The 20,116-nt window shown below is 40.9% G+C and overlaps 1 protein-coding gene across 1 annotated transcript in view; it reads left to right on the forward strand.

Moving 5' to 3' along the window:
• The first annotated feature begins 1,225 nt into the window (after positions 1-1,225).
• The window catches only part of LOC134508726 (chondroitin sulfate proteoglycan 4-like), a 40,589-nt gene continuing 21,698 nt past the window's right edge, over positions 1,226-20,116 (forward strand). Inside the window, exons 1-5 of the mRNA XM_063320701.1 lie at positions 1,226-1,463; positions 12,171-12,334; positions 12,943-16,512; positions 17,334-17,804; positions 18,645-18,821. Of these exons, the coding sequence (XP_063176771.1) occupies positions 1,376-1,463; positions 12,171-12,334; positions 12,943-16,512; positions 17,334-17,804; positions 18,645-18,821 (4,470 nt within the window). The 5' untranslated portion in view covers positions 1,226-1,375. The remainder of the gene's footprint in view (positions 1,464-12,170; positions 12,335-12,942; positions 16,513-17,333; positions 17,805-18,644; positions 18,822-20,116) is intronic.

Below are 20,116 nucleotides of genomic sequence, written 5' to 3' on the forward strand. Positions count from 1 at the left end.
TCGCACTCCCTGTCTCACTATCTCCATACTTAGCACCAAAACACCTCGTGTGTATGGGATACTCCCATTTACCTACCTCTGCCTCTCATCCAAGCATCTAGCTGCACTATTTTTTTCCTAATGTGGTTTTGAATATTCCTTCCCAAGGCCTACAGTGCAAGTGATGCTGTGCCTTTTGAGGTATATGCAAGGACTCTCACTCTGCACTGGTTTAGGGAAGCCAAATGCTCCTAGGGGAGGATATGTGAAGTCAGACCTGTGCAACACATGAATGGTGCAAGGGTAATTTTTTTCCCCAGGCTTCCCCACCACAGCACAGTTTCACTGCCATGCGCCTGACAGTCTGCTTTTCCAGCCTCAGTCATATTATTGATCATTATTCCATGTTAAATCCTTTCTTTGCGCTTCTTGTTCACATCTTAGACTGGCGCCTTTTTAAAATTCCTTCTCCAGGTTTTCACAAATCTTCTTCGAGTGCCAGTCTGAAGAAAATCAAGTTTATTAGGCCTCTCTGCCTTGGAGATCTTTAATAAAGCTGCTAAGTGGTATTTGGGTGAAGATAACCCCCGTGATTTCCCTCCGGGCATGGACACTCCCCCTCCCCCACCATCTACATTATTCTAAAACCATAGAGACAGCGAAGCCTGCCAAAAATTGCTAAAGAAAATGTAGACTAAATGATGACTGCAAACCTCAAAGGAAGAGAAGAACCAGACGGCTGACCCAGAAAAGAGATTTATGTCGTTCTTCTTCTTTCTGCAGAGTTTGGGAATATTATCTCGGTTACTTACTCTGCTTGCTTAGTGTCAGATTTCAGGCCGCGGATTCCAGTCCTGCGTGTAAGGGAGTAGTTAAAAAAAATAACCGACCTGTTGAGGCACATCGCCAGCTGATAACATCCCAGAAAACTGCATGGCTGCAGGGCCGTTCCTGGCAGGGAGGAGGTATGTAACCCTCAAATACGCCTGCATATTTGAACGAAGGCCGACGAGTGGCCTAGACACGAGTGCTTCAAGTGTGCTCTTTAACACATTTTAAAACAAAACCTCGAGCAGCCCGGCCTGGCCGCACGGCGTGACTGACGCCTGAGGCGACGCCGGTGCCCGAGGCCTGGCGCTCCCGCGGCGGGGGCTGAGGGGACGCGGACGGCCCCGCTCCCGTCCCAGGCCGGTGTTTCTGGAGCGGGGGGCGGGACGCGGGAGCAGCTGCGCTCTGAGGAGGGAAGGAGGAGGCCGTCCTGCGGCGGCGTGCGGGGACGGCCGTGCCGGAGCCCCCGCGGGGCCGTGGCGGTGACACGCTCCCGCCGCTCCCCAGGGTCGCGCCCCGCCCCGGTCCCGCCACCGCCGGTGGTGCCCGGTCGGGCTACGGCTCCGGCATGGTGGGCGGGCGGGGGCCCAGCGTGCCCGTCGCTCTGCTGCTGCTGCTGGCGCTGCTGCTGGCCGCCGGCCGGCCGGCTGTCGCAGGTAGGGCTGCCCGCGGGGCGCCGCCATGGCGGGAGGCGCGGCCAGCCCGCGGGACGGGCGGCCGGAAGGCACCTGCGCCGGGCGGGGGAAGGGGCGGCCCGGCGCTGACTGACCGGCGGCCTCGGGTCGGGCCGGCGTTGCCGCTGCCGGGCTCCGGTGGGGCTCGCTGCAGAGGGCTTTTGGCCGGCGGCCCCGCCGAAGGGAGCCCCGCCGCCCCGGGCCGGCGGAGGGCGGCGTGGCGTGGGCCCGGTCGGGCTGAGGCCCGGCAGCAGCCCCTCGGCCTGGGGCGGCGGAGGTGGGTGGGTGTCGGGGGGCTCGGGGTGCTGGGGATCTGCCGCCCTCGGCCTCGCAGGTGGCTGGGACAGCGGTTTGGGTCAGGGCGTCGGTGTCGCCTTCCCTCAGAGCGAAGGCCGAGCCCTGGGCTAGGGTGTCCCATATTGATGCCCGCATCCCCTCCTGTGGAGGAGGCACTGGGGATTGGCACAGACTTTCTAATAAACAAACAAACAGAACCCAGGCTACGTGGATGAACACCACCCTCTCCCCCTTTCATAACTCTATAATATGCCATGGGGAAAGCGCTAAGGCGCGTGCAAGAATATTCTCTGTGGTCCCTTCCCCTGCTTTGGCATGTGTGTGAACTAGCAGTCCGGACACTAAATATCAGCAGGCAGTTGTGGGTATCTGGGGGTTTTTTTGGCATCTAGATTCAGCTGTCGAATGTCTGGCTTTTCAGGCATGCCAAGGGCCTGCAGCTCTCACTGATGGCGATGCACCTTATGGTGCAGGTCTTGGGCAGTCACCAAAACCACTGGTGCAGCCAAAAACTTCAGCTGGAAATTTCTTTTCCTTCTTCTTGTGATAGATCTTCAAGTAAATTATAATTAGACCATCAAAGACTGGTAATCAACTTCATTATTTAAAAACCTTTTTAAAATAATGGGCCAGCAGGCAGTTGCAGAAATGCACTTTTTTGTACTCTTTGCAATCCCATGTGACATGAACCAATTGCCATAACTCCCTCTATTTAGAAATGTCAGGTGTCTTGCAGGTTTCTGTGGTTGCTGTGGTGGCTGTTTTCACTAGATGAAGAGACTAGTTAGAAATGAACTAATATTTAATTGTAACGTTAAAAAATAGTTTTCAATTCTTCAGAGATTAATGAAGGCTGAATTGGTAGTTTTTCTTACAGGATTGATGTCAGATATTACAAATGAAATACACTTCTTTTCTCTTTCCATGAGAGAATTTAAATGTGTGGAGCTCAAGTGGTGTTCTCGCCGGTTTTGTGAACAGAAAGCCTGCGTGCAGGATAGGGGAGATTTTTTTTATTGCTCATAGGGATGTCTTGGAACTATCAAGGATGTCAGAGCCACTGAAATTCCTCTAGTAATAGCAGTGTTGTCTTAAATGTCATGAAGAAGGGCTTTGTCATTGATTTTGCTAACAGTAACGTCAGGCCAACCATCACTGCTTTGAAAACGTGAAGCTGACAAACCATGTTATGCCTCGCTGTTGCAGTAGTGTCCTCTGTCCCCAGCGTTGCAGGCAGTGCAAGGCAAAGCTAGAGACAGAGGGTTTGTTTCTGAACTGCAAGGTAGGGACATCAGCAGCGCAGCCTGCTGCTTGTGCTAACCTGGGTGCATCAGTGCAGGATGCTCTGGCTGAGCTGCCTTCAGGCTAGGCTCTGACCGGCCATGTGGACTGGCAGCACTACCAGGTGAGCTTTTAAATTCCAGCTCTCTTCTCTTACTCCAGCTGCTGCTGTGGATTTAGCCCTACCCAGAGACAGAGGGTTGCTGCTCCCAAAAATCTCAGAGTGAAATGGAAAACCAGTCAAAGGCTGGAAGGAAAAAAAAAGCAGTCACAGCTTCTCATAGACAGTGAACCGAAATGAGTTGTTAGGTGGTTTTCCCAACTCTTCATTGTGTTTCTGTGATAGACCCGGAAATGAACATCAGCTCTGTTTATTTGACATTCAGCGCTTTAACTACAGGACTGTCTTTTGTCTGGAAATCATAGAATCATAAATGCTTGGGGTTGGTAGTGACTTTTAAACATCATCTTGTCTCATGTGTAAAGCATTTGTAGATGCAACACAAGGATGTTCCTCACTGTGTATATTTTAGGTGAGTGTAAGAAGATTAAAGACTCTCCTAGTGTTTGATTTACCCACAAAGTCTCACTGCAAATCCTGCACTGAGAAAATGTGAATCAACCCTGAAAATTCACTTTTGAGTAATGGTTACATTAGCCTTAAAGGGCATTCACAGTGTATCTGGCAGCTCCCTTTTCCACTTCCATTTTTCCCGTGGCCCTTGTACGCTGTTGATGTCAGCTGCTGCCGGTTTAAATAAGAGGACAGAGATGGAAGTAGTATTTTTTCATTAAGTGTCCTGTTTTGGTTCTTTGTTTTCTTTTGGGCATTCTAGTGCATTATTTCTGCTTTTTGTTCTTGTAGCAAAACTTCATTAACCAAACTCCTGTTTTGTGAAGTATCAGCCCTATTTTTGGAGAGTGTAAGATTTGTAAGCAAACTATATTACCTAAGTTACTCTGTGGTACTGGTAGTGCTTTTCAGTCTCACCAGTTGATCACATCTGTAATTCAGCAAGTACTGAGTTAAAAAAAAAAAAAAAAGAACATTCAAACTGTGGTTCCATCTAGCTGTAAGGGAAAATGAAGAAGCCATGAGTGCATTTTTATTTATGAGGATATATTTTCTGAAGGTGTTTTTTTTTTTCATTAGGTGATTATTAGTAATTGCTGCTGAATCAGACTGAAAGGAGGTTCACTTTTTCCTCTCCCTGCAACAGCGAGAGGCATTGAAATTAATTGTAAAAGGCGGGACTATCATCAGGATCAGGTTACACCTGTGTAAAAGCAGTCTTAATTTCATCCTGCTCATGGGAGTTCTAGTTACTGCTTTAAAGCCCAATCTAGTTTTAATGGGCAGTCACGCAAACTGTAAGGTTTTCTAACATGAGGTCAGACTTCAATAAGAAACTTGAGAAAAATCAGCTACCAGTCTGATTCTTCACTGCTGTTCCGAAAAAAGAAAAGCAAATATGAAATTACTTTAAGAAAGTAATTGCTGTCAAATTTTATTTCTCTAACTTCTAGTTTATGTGAGCTTTGAACCACCAGAACTGATCATTTCTAGAATATGCAGCTCCTGAGAACTCCATGAAACCTATGGCAATTTCTTTTACTATTTCTATTATATTTTAAAAAATAGTGATTTTTATCACCGATGTGCTATAAAATACATGCAGACTTTTCCAAAGTTCCAACAAAATGTTAGACTTTTAAGATATTTTGCCTGAAAGAGTTATTTATCTTCATAGCATCTTTTTCATACACTTGGAGAAGTTTATTTCAGAAGCTTTAGTATAAACTAATCACTTTAAAAATAATTCTGTGTGAGTGCTAGAACCCAGTATCTGTTTCTCCAAAATATTTTTGTATATTTAGGACTCTCCTGTAGTTGCAATGGTTTCAAACATATTACTGGCAAATTCAAGGTGAAAGAAGGAAATACAATTAAATAGGGAAATAAATGTACAAATCACAACATTTCAGAACAGATACTTGCAGCACGTGAAAGAATTGCTTTTGCTCAGTTGTTCTGAATACATGGTTCCAGCTAAGTTCCTGAGCACACGACTGAAACATGCTAAAGCTACACACTTTTGTAGGAGTAGCATCGGTATTTGTAGAGCACGCTAGGGAATTAACTTTGGAGAGAACTGACAGTTTTGGTGATGCAGTAGGGGAAGTCTTGGACCTGGGTGTAAAGCTCTGTCTGTTAGCTGCAGGGAGCTAGAGGGATGGTTTGGTTCTGTGGGACAGCTCTAAGCATGTTTATAGTGCAGAATTTGAGGCCATGCAGTAATTGCAAGTGTATTCTTTAATCCCCCATACTGCCTTTTTTTTTTTTTCTGGCAGAGGACTGTTAAAAGCTTGTTACATTGGGTACCTGGAATTTGGTACTCTTTCGCTAATGTTCTCTCCCTTTTTAATGTGTCTCCACTTGTGCGGTGCAGTCAGAGTAAACAAGGCTTTTAAAAGTTATTATTATCACAGCTGCTTATTTATATTTGGTATTAGCAGGCTCAGAACACTTGTTTCCATCACTCAAATCCTATCCTGAGGGAGAATCTTCCTATTATATTTATGTTGAAGGTTGTGTGCTGCTTTTCCTGTAGTAAACCCTAAAGGGGTCTCAAGTTGTGACCTGCATCTTCATCTGTTGGAACCTGCATATTTTATCTCTAGTTACAGCAGAAGCTATTTGGGACTCAAGACGTCTCTCATTGTTTGCCTAGCGTCTAGTGCATGAGGGCACTTCATGAGTCTTCAAGCTGTACTTCTATATAGCCTGAAAGTGTTTTTACTATGTGGGAACCTGCCTTCATCTGTAGATTGCACAACCCCTCCACCTCTCACTGGAGCACCCTAAAAGACTTGATAGTACAAAAGAAACGCGTCAGTATGAAAACCACCTGCTCTGTTTTGAGAATGCAGGGAGAAAGGCAGAAAGGGAGGACAAAGTTAAGCCACTTTGGTTTCTCTGCAGCCCTGAAGTGAGCTCTCACAGAATGCACATAGTAGTCTAAAATTATTGTGAAAAGGTCTGCTCTACAAAAGGAGAGGTCACACCTTTTCACCAGCTGCAGGGAGAAACAGGCTGCACTCTTGGTCAGAGCTTCTACTTGAACATTCATAATAGTAGAGAGTCAAAAACTTACCCAAATTTGTCAGCAGACAGATAGAAAATCACCCTGTCATCTGGAAGATTATTATTGATCTGAGCTACCTGTGCCGATTGGTTTCTTTTCCTGTTACGCTTTTGTGAATGAGCTGCAAGGGACGAATCTTCAAGCTGTAAATCTCACTCCAATGACACCACAAGGTGTCAGCAGGACAATGGGAAGTTAATGCATTCAAATAACTAAAATAAGTTTTGCCTCTAGATGTACTAGAGGTGATGAAGCCAGTACCTCACCAGGCACAACTGATGTTGTATGTGCTTGTTGCACTTTGTTTGAGTATGCTGTTAGGACAGATGAGTGAGCGTTTATTTTGACTTTGCATTTTTCACATAGAAAGACAAGTAACTTTATTTTCTTGAAGGGACATTGTACAGTTGGGGTATCTTGAGAGGGATATGCATCAAACATCTAGTAGATAAGGACCTTCTCTGTGTTTGGGGCTCCTTAGATACCAGTGTAGCACATGATGACAGTAGATGGTAAGATAGCAGGTTCAAAAACAGTGAATGAAATTTCACCCCCCACCTCCCTTCTTTTAATTACTTTTTATACAGCCAGCCTGTAGAGCTTACTGATACGGATTATTAGTGGGGCTACTGCAAGGACTGTGGTCTTACCTGGGGAGTTACTGTGGCACAGAAGTGACTCTTGTCTTTGCAGCAAACAAGCAAACACCTCCTGGCATGGCAGCTTTGGAGTTTGGAGAGGATCCTGGCTGAAAATACATGGGTGATGTTAGACTTAATCCTTTATTTTTATGATTTTATCTTTAATGATGAGGTAGTGTAATAGATTGCATGACTTCATCCCCTCCAGTCCCTGGTAAAAGAAGTCGTATATAGTTGTTTTCGAATTGGCAGGCTACATGGGAACAATCTGTCTGAGCAGCAGTAATTCTGTTGCCTAATTATGACATTTATTGCAGTGTTGAAAACAGAAGATCAATATATTAGTATTAAAAGTAGACAAATGATTTTCTCTATGCCAGAAGGGTTCACGATGTCGGACTATATTTTTAAGTGTTACCTACATTGTTTTTCCTTACGCCATAGGCTTCTGGCCAAAGCGTTATCTTTAAAGGGCAGTGACACTGATACGGCCTGAACATTTTGAAGACAAAAACATTGTCCAAATACTCTCTTACATGGCAACTAGGTAATTTTTATTTTCTACTTTAAGATCAAATTATGTATTTAAATTTTTTTGTATAAGAGCGTGGATATTAGGGGCAGGGAAGGAATCTGATAAAATGCCCCTCTTTGCTGTTTCATCTGGCATAAATGCAAAAACCTTTATGGATTACATGAGTATAAAAGTCTTTCTGGGTTACTGGTTCAGGCACAGTGGGAAAAGCCATTCTGTGTGACTCTCTTTGGGAAGAAGGTGTAAAAGGGATCCAAAGAAGGAAAGAGTCAAGATATCTGGCGCTTTGGATGTTTCCTGTCCATAGCGGAGACCAAAAGGAGTTCAGCAGACATGAAGTCTGCCTTAAATTGATTCCAATTAAGAGTATGGAATTGTGATTCCAAGATCACTGTTCTTCCTTATGATCCCTTTGTGTTGCTGAGAAGATAACGTGATCTAGTCTGAAATGAGAAATACTGATGGAAAAAAAGAAAAAACCCCTCTTTCAGTTAGCTCTTTAGTCTTGATTTTGTTGTTGGATGGATGTGCGTAGCTTGTGGTAACTGTGTAGTGAGTCTGGGCTTGGTTTCTTGTAGATACATTTCTGGGGTTGTTAGTTTTGGCAATGGAGAAGAGACAAGGCTTTTATTGCTTTGTGCTTTGACTCCAGAAACCAAGAGAAAAATTATTCAAGGTGTAGCTTTTCTTTGAATTTGATGATGTTTTTAACGCTAAAGAATGAAAGCTGAACAAAAGGATAAAATGCCAGTCTAATGCTGCCACTAGATGACATGTGAAGAATGTTCTGCTTTGTGATTATGAAGACTTTTGCTGTGCCTGGCCTGGTTTCTTGTGGTTACTTCTAAGAAAGATGCTGTGGGCAGACCTGGTCAGGAATCTTCAGTAAAATTACTTGAAACAAAGTTCTCAAAACTTACACTTCCCATATAAATGTTATCTGTTATGATGGAAATATTAGGAACGATTGGCTCTAAGGGATCTAAGGGAGAAGGAAGAGAGATGGGGACCACAAATTAACTCGTAATTTAGGTTGAACAGATCCTTAAATTGCATCCCTAGTGATTGTACCTCTATTTTTTTGAGCCTTTGTGTATCTTTGTCATGAAGGGATGCTATAGCTGACATAGGTCTGGCTCATTCTCAGCTGCTTCCACCCGTCTTTTCCCTATGAGGCCCAGAGCTGTTACAGAATAGGTTGTCTGCCTTAGGCAATCCAAAGGATTTGTTCTCTGTATGATATACTGAATTCATCTGTTCCAGTAGCAATGGAGCTTCAAAGCTGGTATATTCAACAATGGTTGAACTCCACTCACTTTCCATAATGGTGTGATTGACATCAGATAGTCCAGGAGAAAATGTCCCCTTTTCAAAAGCTGTGGCACCAGATTCATTTTGAGGTCACTCATAACATGGTTTCAACTAGAAATCATTCTAAAAGTGTCTGCTCTAGTGGAACTTGATTCCTATACTATAATAACATGCTGCTTAGTTTGGTGGGTACTGAAGCAGAAATCACGCCAAGGCACTGTAGGTGGTCTTGGCCCAAGATCTCATTTAGTGCTGGATCAGTGCCTAGACTGATGTTGAGTTTCCTGCCCTGCCTTCAGTGATGGATTCTGACTCTGAAGTGTTTTATGGAAGGCAAAAGCTTTAACTTACATTTTCTTTTTTCTTTTCCAGGAAATTCATATTAGTATAAACACCAAACTGTTTCCTAGTGGTGCACTGCAAAATATTGACTCTGCAATTTTGTTTCTAGTTATTCTAAAATGCACTTAGTAATCCATGGATAAGTTTATCTTTCTGCTCAATTGCTTTCCCCAAATCCAATGTTTTTTTCCCCAGATAATTGAGTCTAATGAGAATTTGATGTCTTTAAAAGTTATTTTCAAATTATATCAGCGGTCCTTAGTTTTGATTTAGAAATTCACCAATGAAATTTGGAGACTGTGTTATGGTGATCATAATGAAACTTTCAGGACATTAACATCTGTAAAAGCATTGGATTTCATTTGTTAATTTCTGAGGAACTTCACTGATAAAATTTTAATGAAATCTCTTACTTGCCTGTTCCTAGGCGTGCTAGGATGTAACGAAGCAAAACAAAATGCAACTGCTGCTGGGAGTCTCAGCATGATGTGGAGAAGGGTCTGTCTTCTCAAGGTGGAACCTTCTTGTACTCATAACATTATATCAATGTTGTGATGTTTTCTACAATGTCTGAAGGAAATGGAGTAGTATTTTGATTAAGATTATTTCAGATATCTAGGTTATGCCTTCTATGATCTTCAGGAAGGTGGTATCTCAGTGCCTCATTCACTGAGATGGAGGTCGGGGGACTCCTCTCCCTTGCCTGTGTTACTGCATCCAAAGCACTATAGGGTAGGGACAATCTCCTATAGTCCATCTGTATGGTAGATAGAATAGTGACAGTCTTCCACACTGCCGTAATATGAATTTACCGTAATATAAAAATCTTCAACATTTAACTTGTTTCCTGGCTTATTAGTAAAATGTAGTCCTCACTTATATTGGGGGTTTGTCTCTATTTCTGTTATTCCAATACTTGCTTTGAAAGGGAGGTCGGTCTTTATTAACTCCACAGTAATAATATTTCTATATACAACAAACAGCATTGGTTCTTTTACTGTATAGAGTTTATGGATGACCTGTAAGGTATATTAGAGCTATTTGATGAAAGCTTCTTTTATGCTAGAGGTAAACTGTCGGGGAAGAATTCCTTTTTATTCAACTTGGAACCAGTTTTTCTATGCACAGTGGTGACTCTTCCTTTGCAAGAAATACGTGTACTTCAGTTATCTAAAAATCTTTCCTGTGTTTTTCTGTATGCTTAATATAACGCACTATTACATAGCCTTGTCTGTGGGGCTTGCTGAAATCTTATTCTTGGGAAAGCCGCCTAGAATTTTCATGTATACTACAGCAAATTTTTAGATACTGTTAGTGATTGTTTCATGAAACAGCTGGTTAATGAGACCTTTGATTTGGTAATGTGCAGAATCCAGTTCAGAGTCTGAGTTAAAGGCACACTTTGTAAGAGTCATCAGAGTGTGTTAGATTCAGCAGAGCGACAGCTAATGTAGAGAGAGGAACAATTAAACCTCAGAAGTCCTCTACAATTATGCTTAATTTTGAAAAGAACTGTGTTACAATGAGAAAGTTGTCTCTGAATGAAGCTAAAACCTGCAAAATAAATATTTAACTGGTGGCGTCCTTAAAGAGTTGTGTCCAAACATAGCTGAAAGCATCATAAACCCTGGCAGATGTAATGTGAAAATAGACAGGCCTCAAAAAAAAAAGTAAAAAAAGATCAAGTATCAGCTCGCTGAAGGAATCAAAGATTTTACTAAATCCTTCTTAAATACCTCAAGAACAAAAACCCTGCAGAAGGTCTGTGCAGCCAGTTGATTAAGTTATCAGTATAAAAGAAGCACTCAGAAAGGGCATGGCTACTGCAGAGAAGCTAAACAAAATGGTGTTTACTGCTAATTGGGAGGATTCCCAAACTGAAATTCCTTTGTTGGGGGGGAGACAAGAGGGATTGACCTAAAAAACCCTCAGGGATGAAATTGCTTAGTTGCTAAGGGAATATCTGATCTCATGCTTTAAAATCCCTGGGTACCTGAAGTCTGGAGGATGGCAAATTTCATGCCAGTGTTTAAACCAAGAATGACCAAGAGGACTGTAAGCCTGACATCCATACCAGTCAAATTTATAGGTGTTGTATCAAAGAATAAAAGTCACAGAAGTAAGTGGGATCAACTTGGGAAGAGTCACTAGGGTTTCTTTAAAGATAAGTTCTGCTTTACAAATCTCTTGGAGTTTTCTTGATGGGGGTGAGAAAGGTGTCTAAGATTTAGATTTGCAAAAGGCTTTTGGTAAAGTTTAACATCAAAGACTTTTGCACAGCCATTTTATAGGAATGCAGGGCTTTGTAGATTAAAAGATAGGAGGAGGGGTAAAGGATTGATTGTTTTTTTTTCGTGTGTGTGTGTAGGAGGGAAGTTACCAGCAGAGTTTTTTAATATTTGGTCTTGGGTCTGTGCTGTTCAGTATAGTAATAACAGGGATGATAAAGGCAGTGAGAAGTCAAATGAGAAAGTTTGCTGTGTTACTGTTCTTCAAGGCAGTAAAGAGAGGAGGAGAGAGTGAAGGAGTGAAAGATAGCAGGAGGCCTGTGTAGAGCTGAGTAATTGGCCCACAGGGTAGCAGGGATTGTTGGAGGCTGCATACGTGAAACAAGAAGATGCTTCAGCCTGGAAAAAAGATGGATGAGAACCTATGAAAGAACCACACAGATGGCAGAACATCCACAGGTCTCCAACAGATACGTAAGAGTATGTTGTAGGTGAAGATATTTCCAAAGAGAAAATAGAGGAGTACATCAGAGAGAAATCCTTTGGTAGTTACTAAATACACTGACTGTGACAAGCTCAGGAAAATACCTGAAACAAAAAAATAATTGGAAGAGTATTTGAAGGAAAGTATTAAATATGGTTGCAGTGTTCTTATGATTCCCTGTTGTCGCTGTTCGAGGTAGAATACTGGGCTATATTCACTCCTTTTCTGTACTGGTATCACTGTTGGTCTATTATCCAGTTGCTTGAACTGGTGAATTTGATATCCGAGATCTATTTTCATTCATACATCAATAAGTATATAGGGAGTTCATGTAAGTTTTTTAAATGTAGCTGTAGATAAGAAAGAGAGATGTTTTTTTTGTGACTAAATCTCCCGTTCGTTTTCCTTTCTTTCTTTCTTTCAGTATCATTTTATGGTGATAGCTTTGTGGAGCTGAACACGACAGAAGCATCCTCTCAGACATTCTTACAGTTGCGGTTTCAAACAAGCAGGCCACATGGACTGCTTTTTCTTGCAGCTGGGAAGAACGATTATTGTTTAATGGAGCTACAGTCAGGAAATTTACAGGTATGGTTTATAACTATAGCTGAAAAGATACAAGTAGTCTGTATTGTTTAGTGTTTTTCTTCAAATTGTTGACTATAACAGGTCTCAAAGTTTATATTCTAAAAAAATGGAAAAATCATATAATGTAATTGATAATTTCAAAATATGGTATTTATTTCTTACAATGATAATCATTAAAATTTGCCACTAAAAGCCTTTGAGATCTCTAGATCTTAAAATCAAGATCATTGTGTTCAAAGCATGAGGTTCAGTAGAGGCAAAATTTCAGATTTGATGATGTTAGCATCATAGAAAGTGTTTGGATCCAAATAATAGTTTTTCTGGAAGGTCAGTTCTTGAAAAGATCGTTGTCACTGGGTTCTTAGGGGTTGTTGGTCCTAGCAGAACTGCAGGGGAGTCCATTCCCTCTTCTGCAATTATTCAAGTCATATTTGTGATGGCAAATAAACCTACACAAAATTTTAGTGGGATTTTTTTTTCAATTATATTTTGTAAATTATGTAGTTAATATGAAAATTTATGAAAATTAATCTATTAATGATATATTAATATATGATTGTGAAAAATACCACTTTGGATTTTGATAGTTAAAATTCTGTCTCTTGCAGTTGAGGATTAACTTTGGCGTGGGGGAACGAGTACTGCATTCTCAGCAAAGATACCAGCTGAATGATTTAGCTTGGCACCTGGTTGAACTACATCATGAACATGATAATGTCACATTGGTAATGGATAAACATCATAGAACTAGCACAAAAATGCCTGGAATTCTCTATGAATTAAATATTGATTATGGATTCTACGTAGGTGGTACTAGTAAACTTGATGTTCCCTACCTGGTTGGAGCACTGCCCAATTTCCGAGGATGTATTGATGATGTGTCTTTCAATCAGCTAGATATTCTGATGCCTCTGAGACCTTCTCCTGGCTTTAAAAATGTACATGAAGTTTCAGTGGGATGCAGTGATGAATTCTTTGCAGGTGAAGATGAACCCATTAGTTTCTTCAGTTCCAGATCCTATGTTTCTTTCCCATCATGGAATGTTGATGATGAGGGAATCTTGGAGTATACATTGCAAACCTCAGCTGCTCGTGGATTGCTGCTTTACCATCCTGGGCAAGCAGGAGATTTCGTTGCAATGGAAATGGAAGATGGATTAATTAAAGCCTATGTTGGAAAACATAAAAGTAGAATCCAGCTTTCCTCTTCTAGGTATGTCAATGATAGTCGTTGGCACTACATCGAACTGAAGTTTACTGCAGAATATTTGCAGCTGACATTGGATGAAGAAACTGTGAAAAAATCATTGCCTCCCTACAGCAAGCTGCCGCTTCTGAAAGGATCTCTCTTTGTAGGTGGTGTAGATGACAGCACGCGATCAGAAGTGATTAAGTTAGAGCTAACTTCAGTGTCTGGGAAGTATGCCAGAGGAGGGTCCTTCAAAGGTTGCTTAAGAGATCTGAAAGCCAATTCAGAAAAAAAATCGCTGAAGAATGTTCTAGTAACAAAGGACATTTCAGCTGGATGTGAAACAGAGAGTGCTTTTAATACAAACCTTTCTCTAGAGATGGCTGTAAACAACCCTACTGTGAAGACACCCCCAACATTTGCCATCTCCCCTGAAAGCTCTGTTTCTCTGGGCAAGGAAGACAAAAGCCACCTTTTAGTTCTAAGTGACTTGATTGTGCTAGAGGGTGGACAAGCTTCACTTGAATCTAAACATATTAAAGTCAACTTAGACTTTCAGAAATTAGGGATTCATCAATCGCAAATCCTTTTTGAAATAAAGAAACCACCCTCTCATGGAGAGTTGAAATTAGATGTTGAACCAGAGCAGGAGGCAAATACATTTTCTATGCAGGACGTGTGGCAACGGAAGATTCTTTATGTCCATGATGGCTCTGAGGACACTTGTGATTATTTTAATTTCTCCATTTCTACCAGCAGTGAGAAGACTGTGCCTCCATATTTGCAAGGAAATGAGCAGCATGTGTTTAGCATTACTGTCACTCCAGTAAATGATGCGCCTGAGATCACACTTCCCGAGGGAAACTTGCTGCTTCTCTTAGAGAACTCAAAGAAACGTTTGACTAGTGATCTGATAAAAGTCCTAGATAAGGATACAGATCCTGTGTATCTCAGTCTTTCAGTGCTTGGAAATATGAATGCAGATGCAGGGTTTTTGGAAAATTCAAAGCATCCTGGAAAAGCTATTACTACTTTTTCTAATGAGGACTTAAGAGAAGGTACTGTTTTCTTTGTCCACACAGGCGTCAAGAACTCAAGGATTGTTCTGAGGGCGAGTGATGGTGAGAAAGTGAGCAACACTGTTGTGTTACGTGTCATGGCAGTTCCGTTGGATTACAGAGTTGTCAACTGCTCAGGAATACAACTACTCCAAGGTGATACAGCTCTGATCACACCTAGGCATCTGGCAGTTGAAACAAATGCCAACCTCCAGGAGCTGGAGATACGATATGAGATCACGGAGGCACCTCAGTTTGGGGAAGTCCAAAGGCAACATTCAAGGGGGGAATGGAAGCGAGTCAACTCTTTTTCTCAACGCTCTGTTCAGCGCAGCCGTGTGAGATACTGTAGCACTTTTAAAGAAATTCAGCAGGAAAATGTTACCGATCAATTTAAATTCAAAGTTAGCATAGGAACCAGAATCAGTGAAGAGCATGCGTTTCCAATCAAAGTGAAATGGTTAAGGTACAGTTTATTGAAACATGCTCCTCTAGAAATTGAAAAATCAAAAAAGCAGTACTTGAATTCAGATAATCTTTTTGCTGTAATTGTGGATCTAGAAGTACCTGAAGATGAGCTTCATTTTAAATTGCTGTCCCTACCAAAGAATGGACACATACTGCTTAATGACCAGCCTTTGAAAAAATATTCAGTCTTTAGCCAGAAAGATATTACTGATCAAAAAGTGGCATATGAATTAATCAGCAGATACCATGAAGACAACCGTGATTCATTTAGATTCCTCATTTCTACGAAGTATCTGGAATCAAATTTATACGACTTTGAAGTCTACATCAAACCAGATTTCACAAATATTATTTTGACTAACAATGGCCTAACTGTTACTGAAGGTGAAGGAGAGTTAATAACAAGCACAAAATTGTTTGTGCAAACACCGGATAATAAAACTTTCCAATATAAAGTTATACAGTTTCCTAAGCATGGGAAATTAAAACTCATTAATTTTTCAGGCTCATTCGAGAGTAATGACAATCTCACCACTTTCACTAACAAAGATATAACAGATAAGCGCCTTATGTATGCGCATGATGATTCTGAGACAGCATTTGATGAATTTCTTGTCAGAGCTTCCAGTACAGAGTCAGGAAAGTGGGCAAACTTTGATCCAGAACTAGAACCTTTGTCAGTAGAAATTAGATTCAATGTTTCTGTCCAACTGAAGAATGATGAGAAACCAGTACGTGTAATTGATAAGATATTTAACGTAGTGAGAAATGGGCAGCGATTATTAACTTTGGCAGATCTTTGCTACCATGATCCTGATTCTGATTTTGATGATGGACAGTTGCTGTATACTAGACGTGGCATTTCCAATGGGGACTTGGTGCTAACAAATGATACTTTGCACAGACTCTACCAATTCAAACAAGCAGACCTGGAGCAAAAGCGAGTCCTGTTTATACACCGCGGTGCAGATTTTGGGCGTTTTGTGCTGTTTGTGACAGATGGCAAGCACTATACCTCTTTGCTTCTAGAAGTTAGTGCCACTGATCCTTACGTTAGGTTGGCAAATAATACAGGCTTGTTGGTTCAAAAAGGAAAAGGGGAAGCTATTACAACAGCTAACTTAAGTGCTATTACAAACCAAGACATCAGAAATGATCATGAGATTACATATGAGATATTCTCTTTCCCAAAATATGGAAGAATATATGTAAATAATTTATTGATGGATTCCTTTACTCAACTTGATCTGATAAAGGGGTATGTGACCTACAGACATGATGACAGCAACAACCTTATTGACACATTTAACTTTACCATCCGTGCTAGAGATGTTCATCTGGATGCTGGAGTGCATGTTCGCATATATTTGGAAAGTCATCAGTGGCCACCAAGGATTGTGAACAAAAACAGTCTCTTAGTTGAAGAAGGAAAACCAGTTAAAATCAGTAAAGGAAAACTGCAAGTAAGTTAAAAATGGACTCCATTTCTCCAATCTTGTAGCAAATTTTCTTCACTGCTTTCTCAGCCATTGCAATGTCTTTAGTCTCACTGTCTTCTCTAACTCCTTTTGGTTTTCACTAACATGACTGAATTCTGGATACTTAATTCTGGAGAAACTACCACTAGCAAGCTTCCATTTCTAGAAAGGAAATGGGTTATGCCCATAGTCTCTGACTCCGTTACATATTGGTGCTTGAGAAAGCTAAGATTTGTAGATACTGCACTTTTGTATTTGTTTTAGTTATGACAGTTGTTTGTACTTAATGTTCATACCTCATTCTTAGTTGAGCTGGTGAGAAATGCCAAGGAAGAAAGGGTTTTGTTGCATTCAGTTTGGGGTTAGCTAGTCGTCTGAGGGTTGCATCCAAAATTTTAAAAACATCAAGTCACAAACTTGAGGTGGTTTCTCTTTGGTTAACACTTTCCTCCCCATTGTTTGCATGCAGCCTTTCAGTAACCACCATGTGGGGGCTCCGGCAGCATGTGGCTGTGCGGCTGAAATCCTTGTTTCAGGTGGGAGTTTGCAAGGCTTAGGCTATTAGTTAATTCTGCAGTGTGTTCCTTTTCAAAATTTAAAAATTTGGGACTACATTATTTAACAAGTCTACTTGAAGTATTACTGTGTTGTATTAAGAATTTGCAGATATACCACGTAACCCAACAAAGGAATGCCAATTAATTAGGCAGACAATCCAAGGGTTAAAAGTGAAGAATTCAGAAGAGAACTAAAGAATTTCTCCCATTTCTGTTTAAATAATTTTGGGGTATGTTTCTGAATTTAAGGTCGTTCATGAAAACAGTTCTCCATCTGAGATTGTGTTCACCCTAAGACAGCTTCCAGTACATGGATACATTCGTAAGTTTTCCTCCGAAGAAAGTTATCTCATTGCTGACCAAAGGCCAGTTTTGAGCTTCACACAGCAAGATGTTGATGAGGGCAAAGTTCAATATGTGCAGACAGTTTCTGATCAACTAGATGACTGTTTTTCTCTGGATGTGACCAACGGTGTCCGAACAGTGAGTGGAATAGAGATCTCTGTAGACATCATCCCCAGAGTGATTCCCCTGGAAGTACAGAACTTCACAGTAATTGAAGGGGGCTCAAAAGCCCTGGTGGAAGACTATCTAAGAATTTCTAGTAGACACTTTGCAGGACTCAGCTGTGAATTTATTTTAATTGAGCAGCCAAAACATGGGTATATTGAAAACTCGCGTGTTCCTGGAATAAAGTTAACCACGTTTACCAGAAAACAGGTAATGCATTTAGATCTACTTTGCTGTAGTCACAATTAATTATTTGCTCTGCTAAAAGCTCATTTTTGCCTGCAGTGGGATGATTTGGTGGGAGGTGGTGATATGCATGAGTTTGAGCTTTATTCTGGCCTTGTACTGAAGATCTTTCTGCAGTTGCTAGCTGGTCATTTGGGGTGGGGAGAGAGGGTGCCTTGTTGTGGTGGACCACAGCACTTCCTTGTGTGCCACTGGTCGTCACAGTAGACTGATGGGCCACTCATACTCAGGCAGAGTTGTTGATACTTTGGAAACTGAAGACAGACGGCCTGTGGGTCTGTTTTGAAAAGACCACAGGAAATAGTATGTAGATTGAACAAGGAGGAAAGTGGAAAAAAATTATTTTTTTAGGTCATGTCTTTGCTCACAGAGAGCCCGTATATGCATAATAGGCTAATTTTCAGTCTTTTAACTCTTTCAGTCTTTTAACTCTAAGAAGCAAAACTGTACTATAAGTCCCCATCTACTAATAATGTGTTTGGTTTATAGATTACAGAAAACATTGTGGTAAATATAGTGGCATGGGATTTTCCATTTTCCTTTCAGAGGGAAGGGGGAATGCCAAGACTGGCAAGTTAAGATATTCTGGCTAGAGGAATGGACAGATGAGCTGTACGATTTGCTGTTGTGGACAGAACAAAGATAGAGGTACAGATCAGATATGAGCATAAATAAAGTCTTAGAAGTCATAAAGAGTTGAGGCAATAAATACAGAGGGGCATGACTAGACTTGAATATTTTTGGTTTTTTTAAAAAGTGTTTTCTTTTAGCCTCTTTAATTGTTCTGGTTGTTATATTTTTCAGGTGGAGCAAGAATTAATCTACTATGTTCACGATGACAGCGAGGAACGGATGGACAATTTTACTGTGATAGTAAATAACACGGAATTGTGGAAACAAAGCTTGCCCCAAACTGTGTTTGTAACAGTTACTGCAGTAAATGATGAAGTTCCAGTTATAAAGGTTAACAGAATTCTTCGGGTATGTTTGCCAACATTTTGAAATGTTAAAATTATTTCTAACCTGATAAATTTAATGCACCTTCATTAACAGAGTATTAGGTTTGTATCTGGTGGGATAGTCAATATAATAAATGGTCAATATAATAAATCAGTGTTAATGAAGGGAGACAGTACATGTCTAGTGTTTATTTAGGGAGATTCTAGTCACCATGAAGAACAATTTTCTACTGTTGTAATGTAAAGTTTATCTAGAAGGCTGACTGAGCTTTCTTTTAATCTAAGCGTAGCTTAGAAAAGTACCAAGAGTAGCACTGATGAGGGTGCAAACATCTTACTGTTGCCTTCAGACCCTGTCCCTCTTGCCAGTAAGTGTACCGAAGGTTCAGACCTGCTGAGGTGCTTTCTGCTGCCTGCTCCTCTCCAAAACCCTAGTGGGACAGGACAAGAGGAGAGAGCAGCATTCTCAGTTGCACTACATTAGAGAATTGTCTACATGTTGGATATTTCTGATAGAAACGAGGAATGTTCCCTTCTTTAAAAGTTTCTGATAAGAATAATACAATGCAGTCTGTGAAAATCTAGACTATTAGAAGTCATCAAAATATTAGTGCAGGCACTGAAGCCATTACTGTGTGATACTGTGAACTAAAAAAAGGACATGCTGACTTGTTCCTAACTCTGCACCCCCAAATTCCTGAAGAAAATTTTAAAATTGTTGACTAATGCTATCTTTTGCTCTTAATAAGTATAGCTGGCTTTTTAATCTTTTGATCTTGAAAAAAGCGACTACTGTCACTTCAGTTTCAGTGCTTTTCCAGATCTATTTATTTATAGGATAGTTATTTGTTTGTGTTATAGTAGCACTCGGTAACCATAACCAATTTATTATGGACCCTGTGCCCATGTAAAATAAAAAGCCCCCGCGTGTAAAGACTTCCAATCTGAGATCTGATGAGCAAAACCAAATATGGTGACTTTGAAAAGCAGAATGAAGTTGGTTGTGTGTCAGCTAGTGAAACCATGGTGACAGTAAACCATCTAAGAGGTGTCAAGACAGAAGAGATATTTTGGAATAGGTTTGAAAGAAGCTAAGCAGGGTATTTTGAGGCTGCATCATGCCCGGGCACCTAAAACATGCATTTAATTTTACATATTTAGTTGTGCATTGCAGAAGCAAAATAGATTACTAGAAAGATTATCATAACCTTGTGTTGTGTATTTAGCCTTTTCACATGAGAAAAGACTTAATTTTTAAACAGCTGTAGTGGTAGTATTGTGCACTTTCACAGTGACAGCAGGTAAACTGTGATAATC

The sequence above is a fragment of the Chroicocephalus ridibundus genome, chromosome Z (assembly GCF_963924245.1).
Source record: "Chroicocephalus ridibundus chromosome Z, bChrRid1.1, whole genome shotgun sequence".
Taxonomy (NCBI): domain Eukaryota; kingdom Metazoa; phylum Chordata; class Aves; order Charadriiformes; family Laridae; genus Chroicocephalus; species Chroicocephalus ridibundus.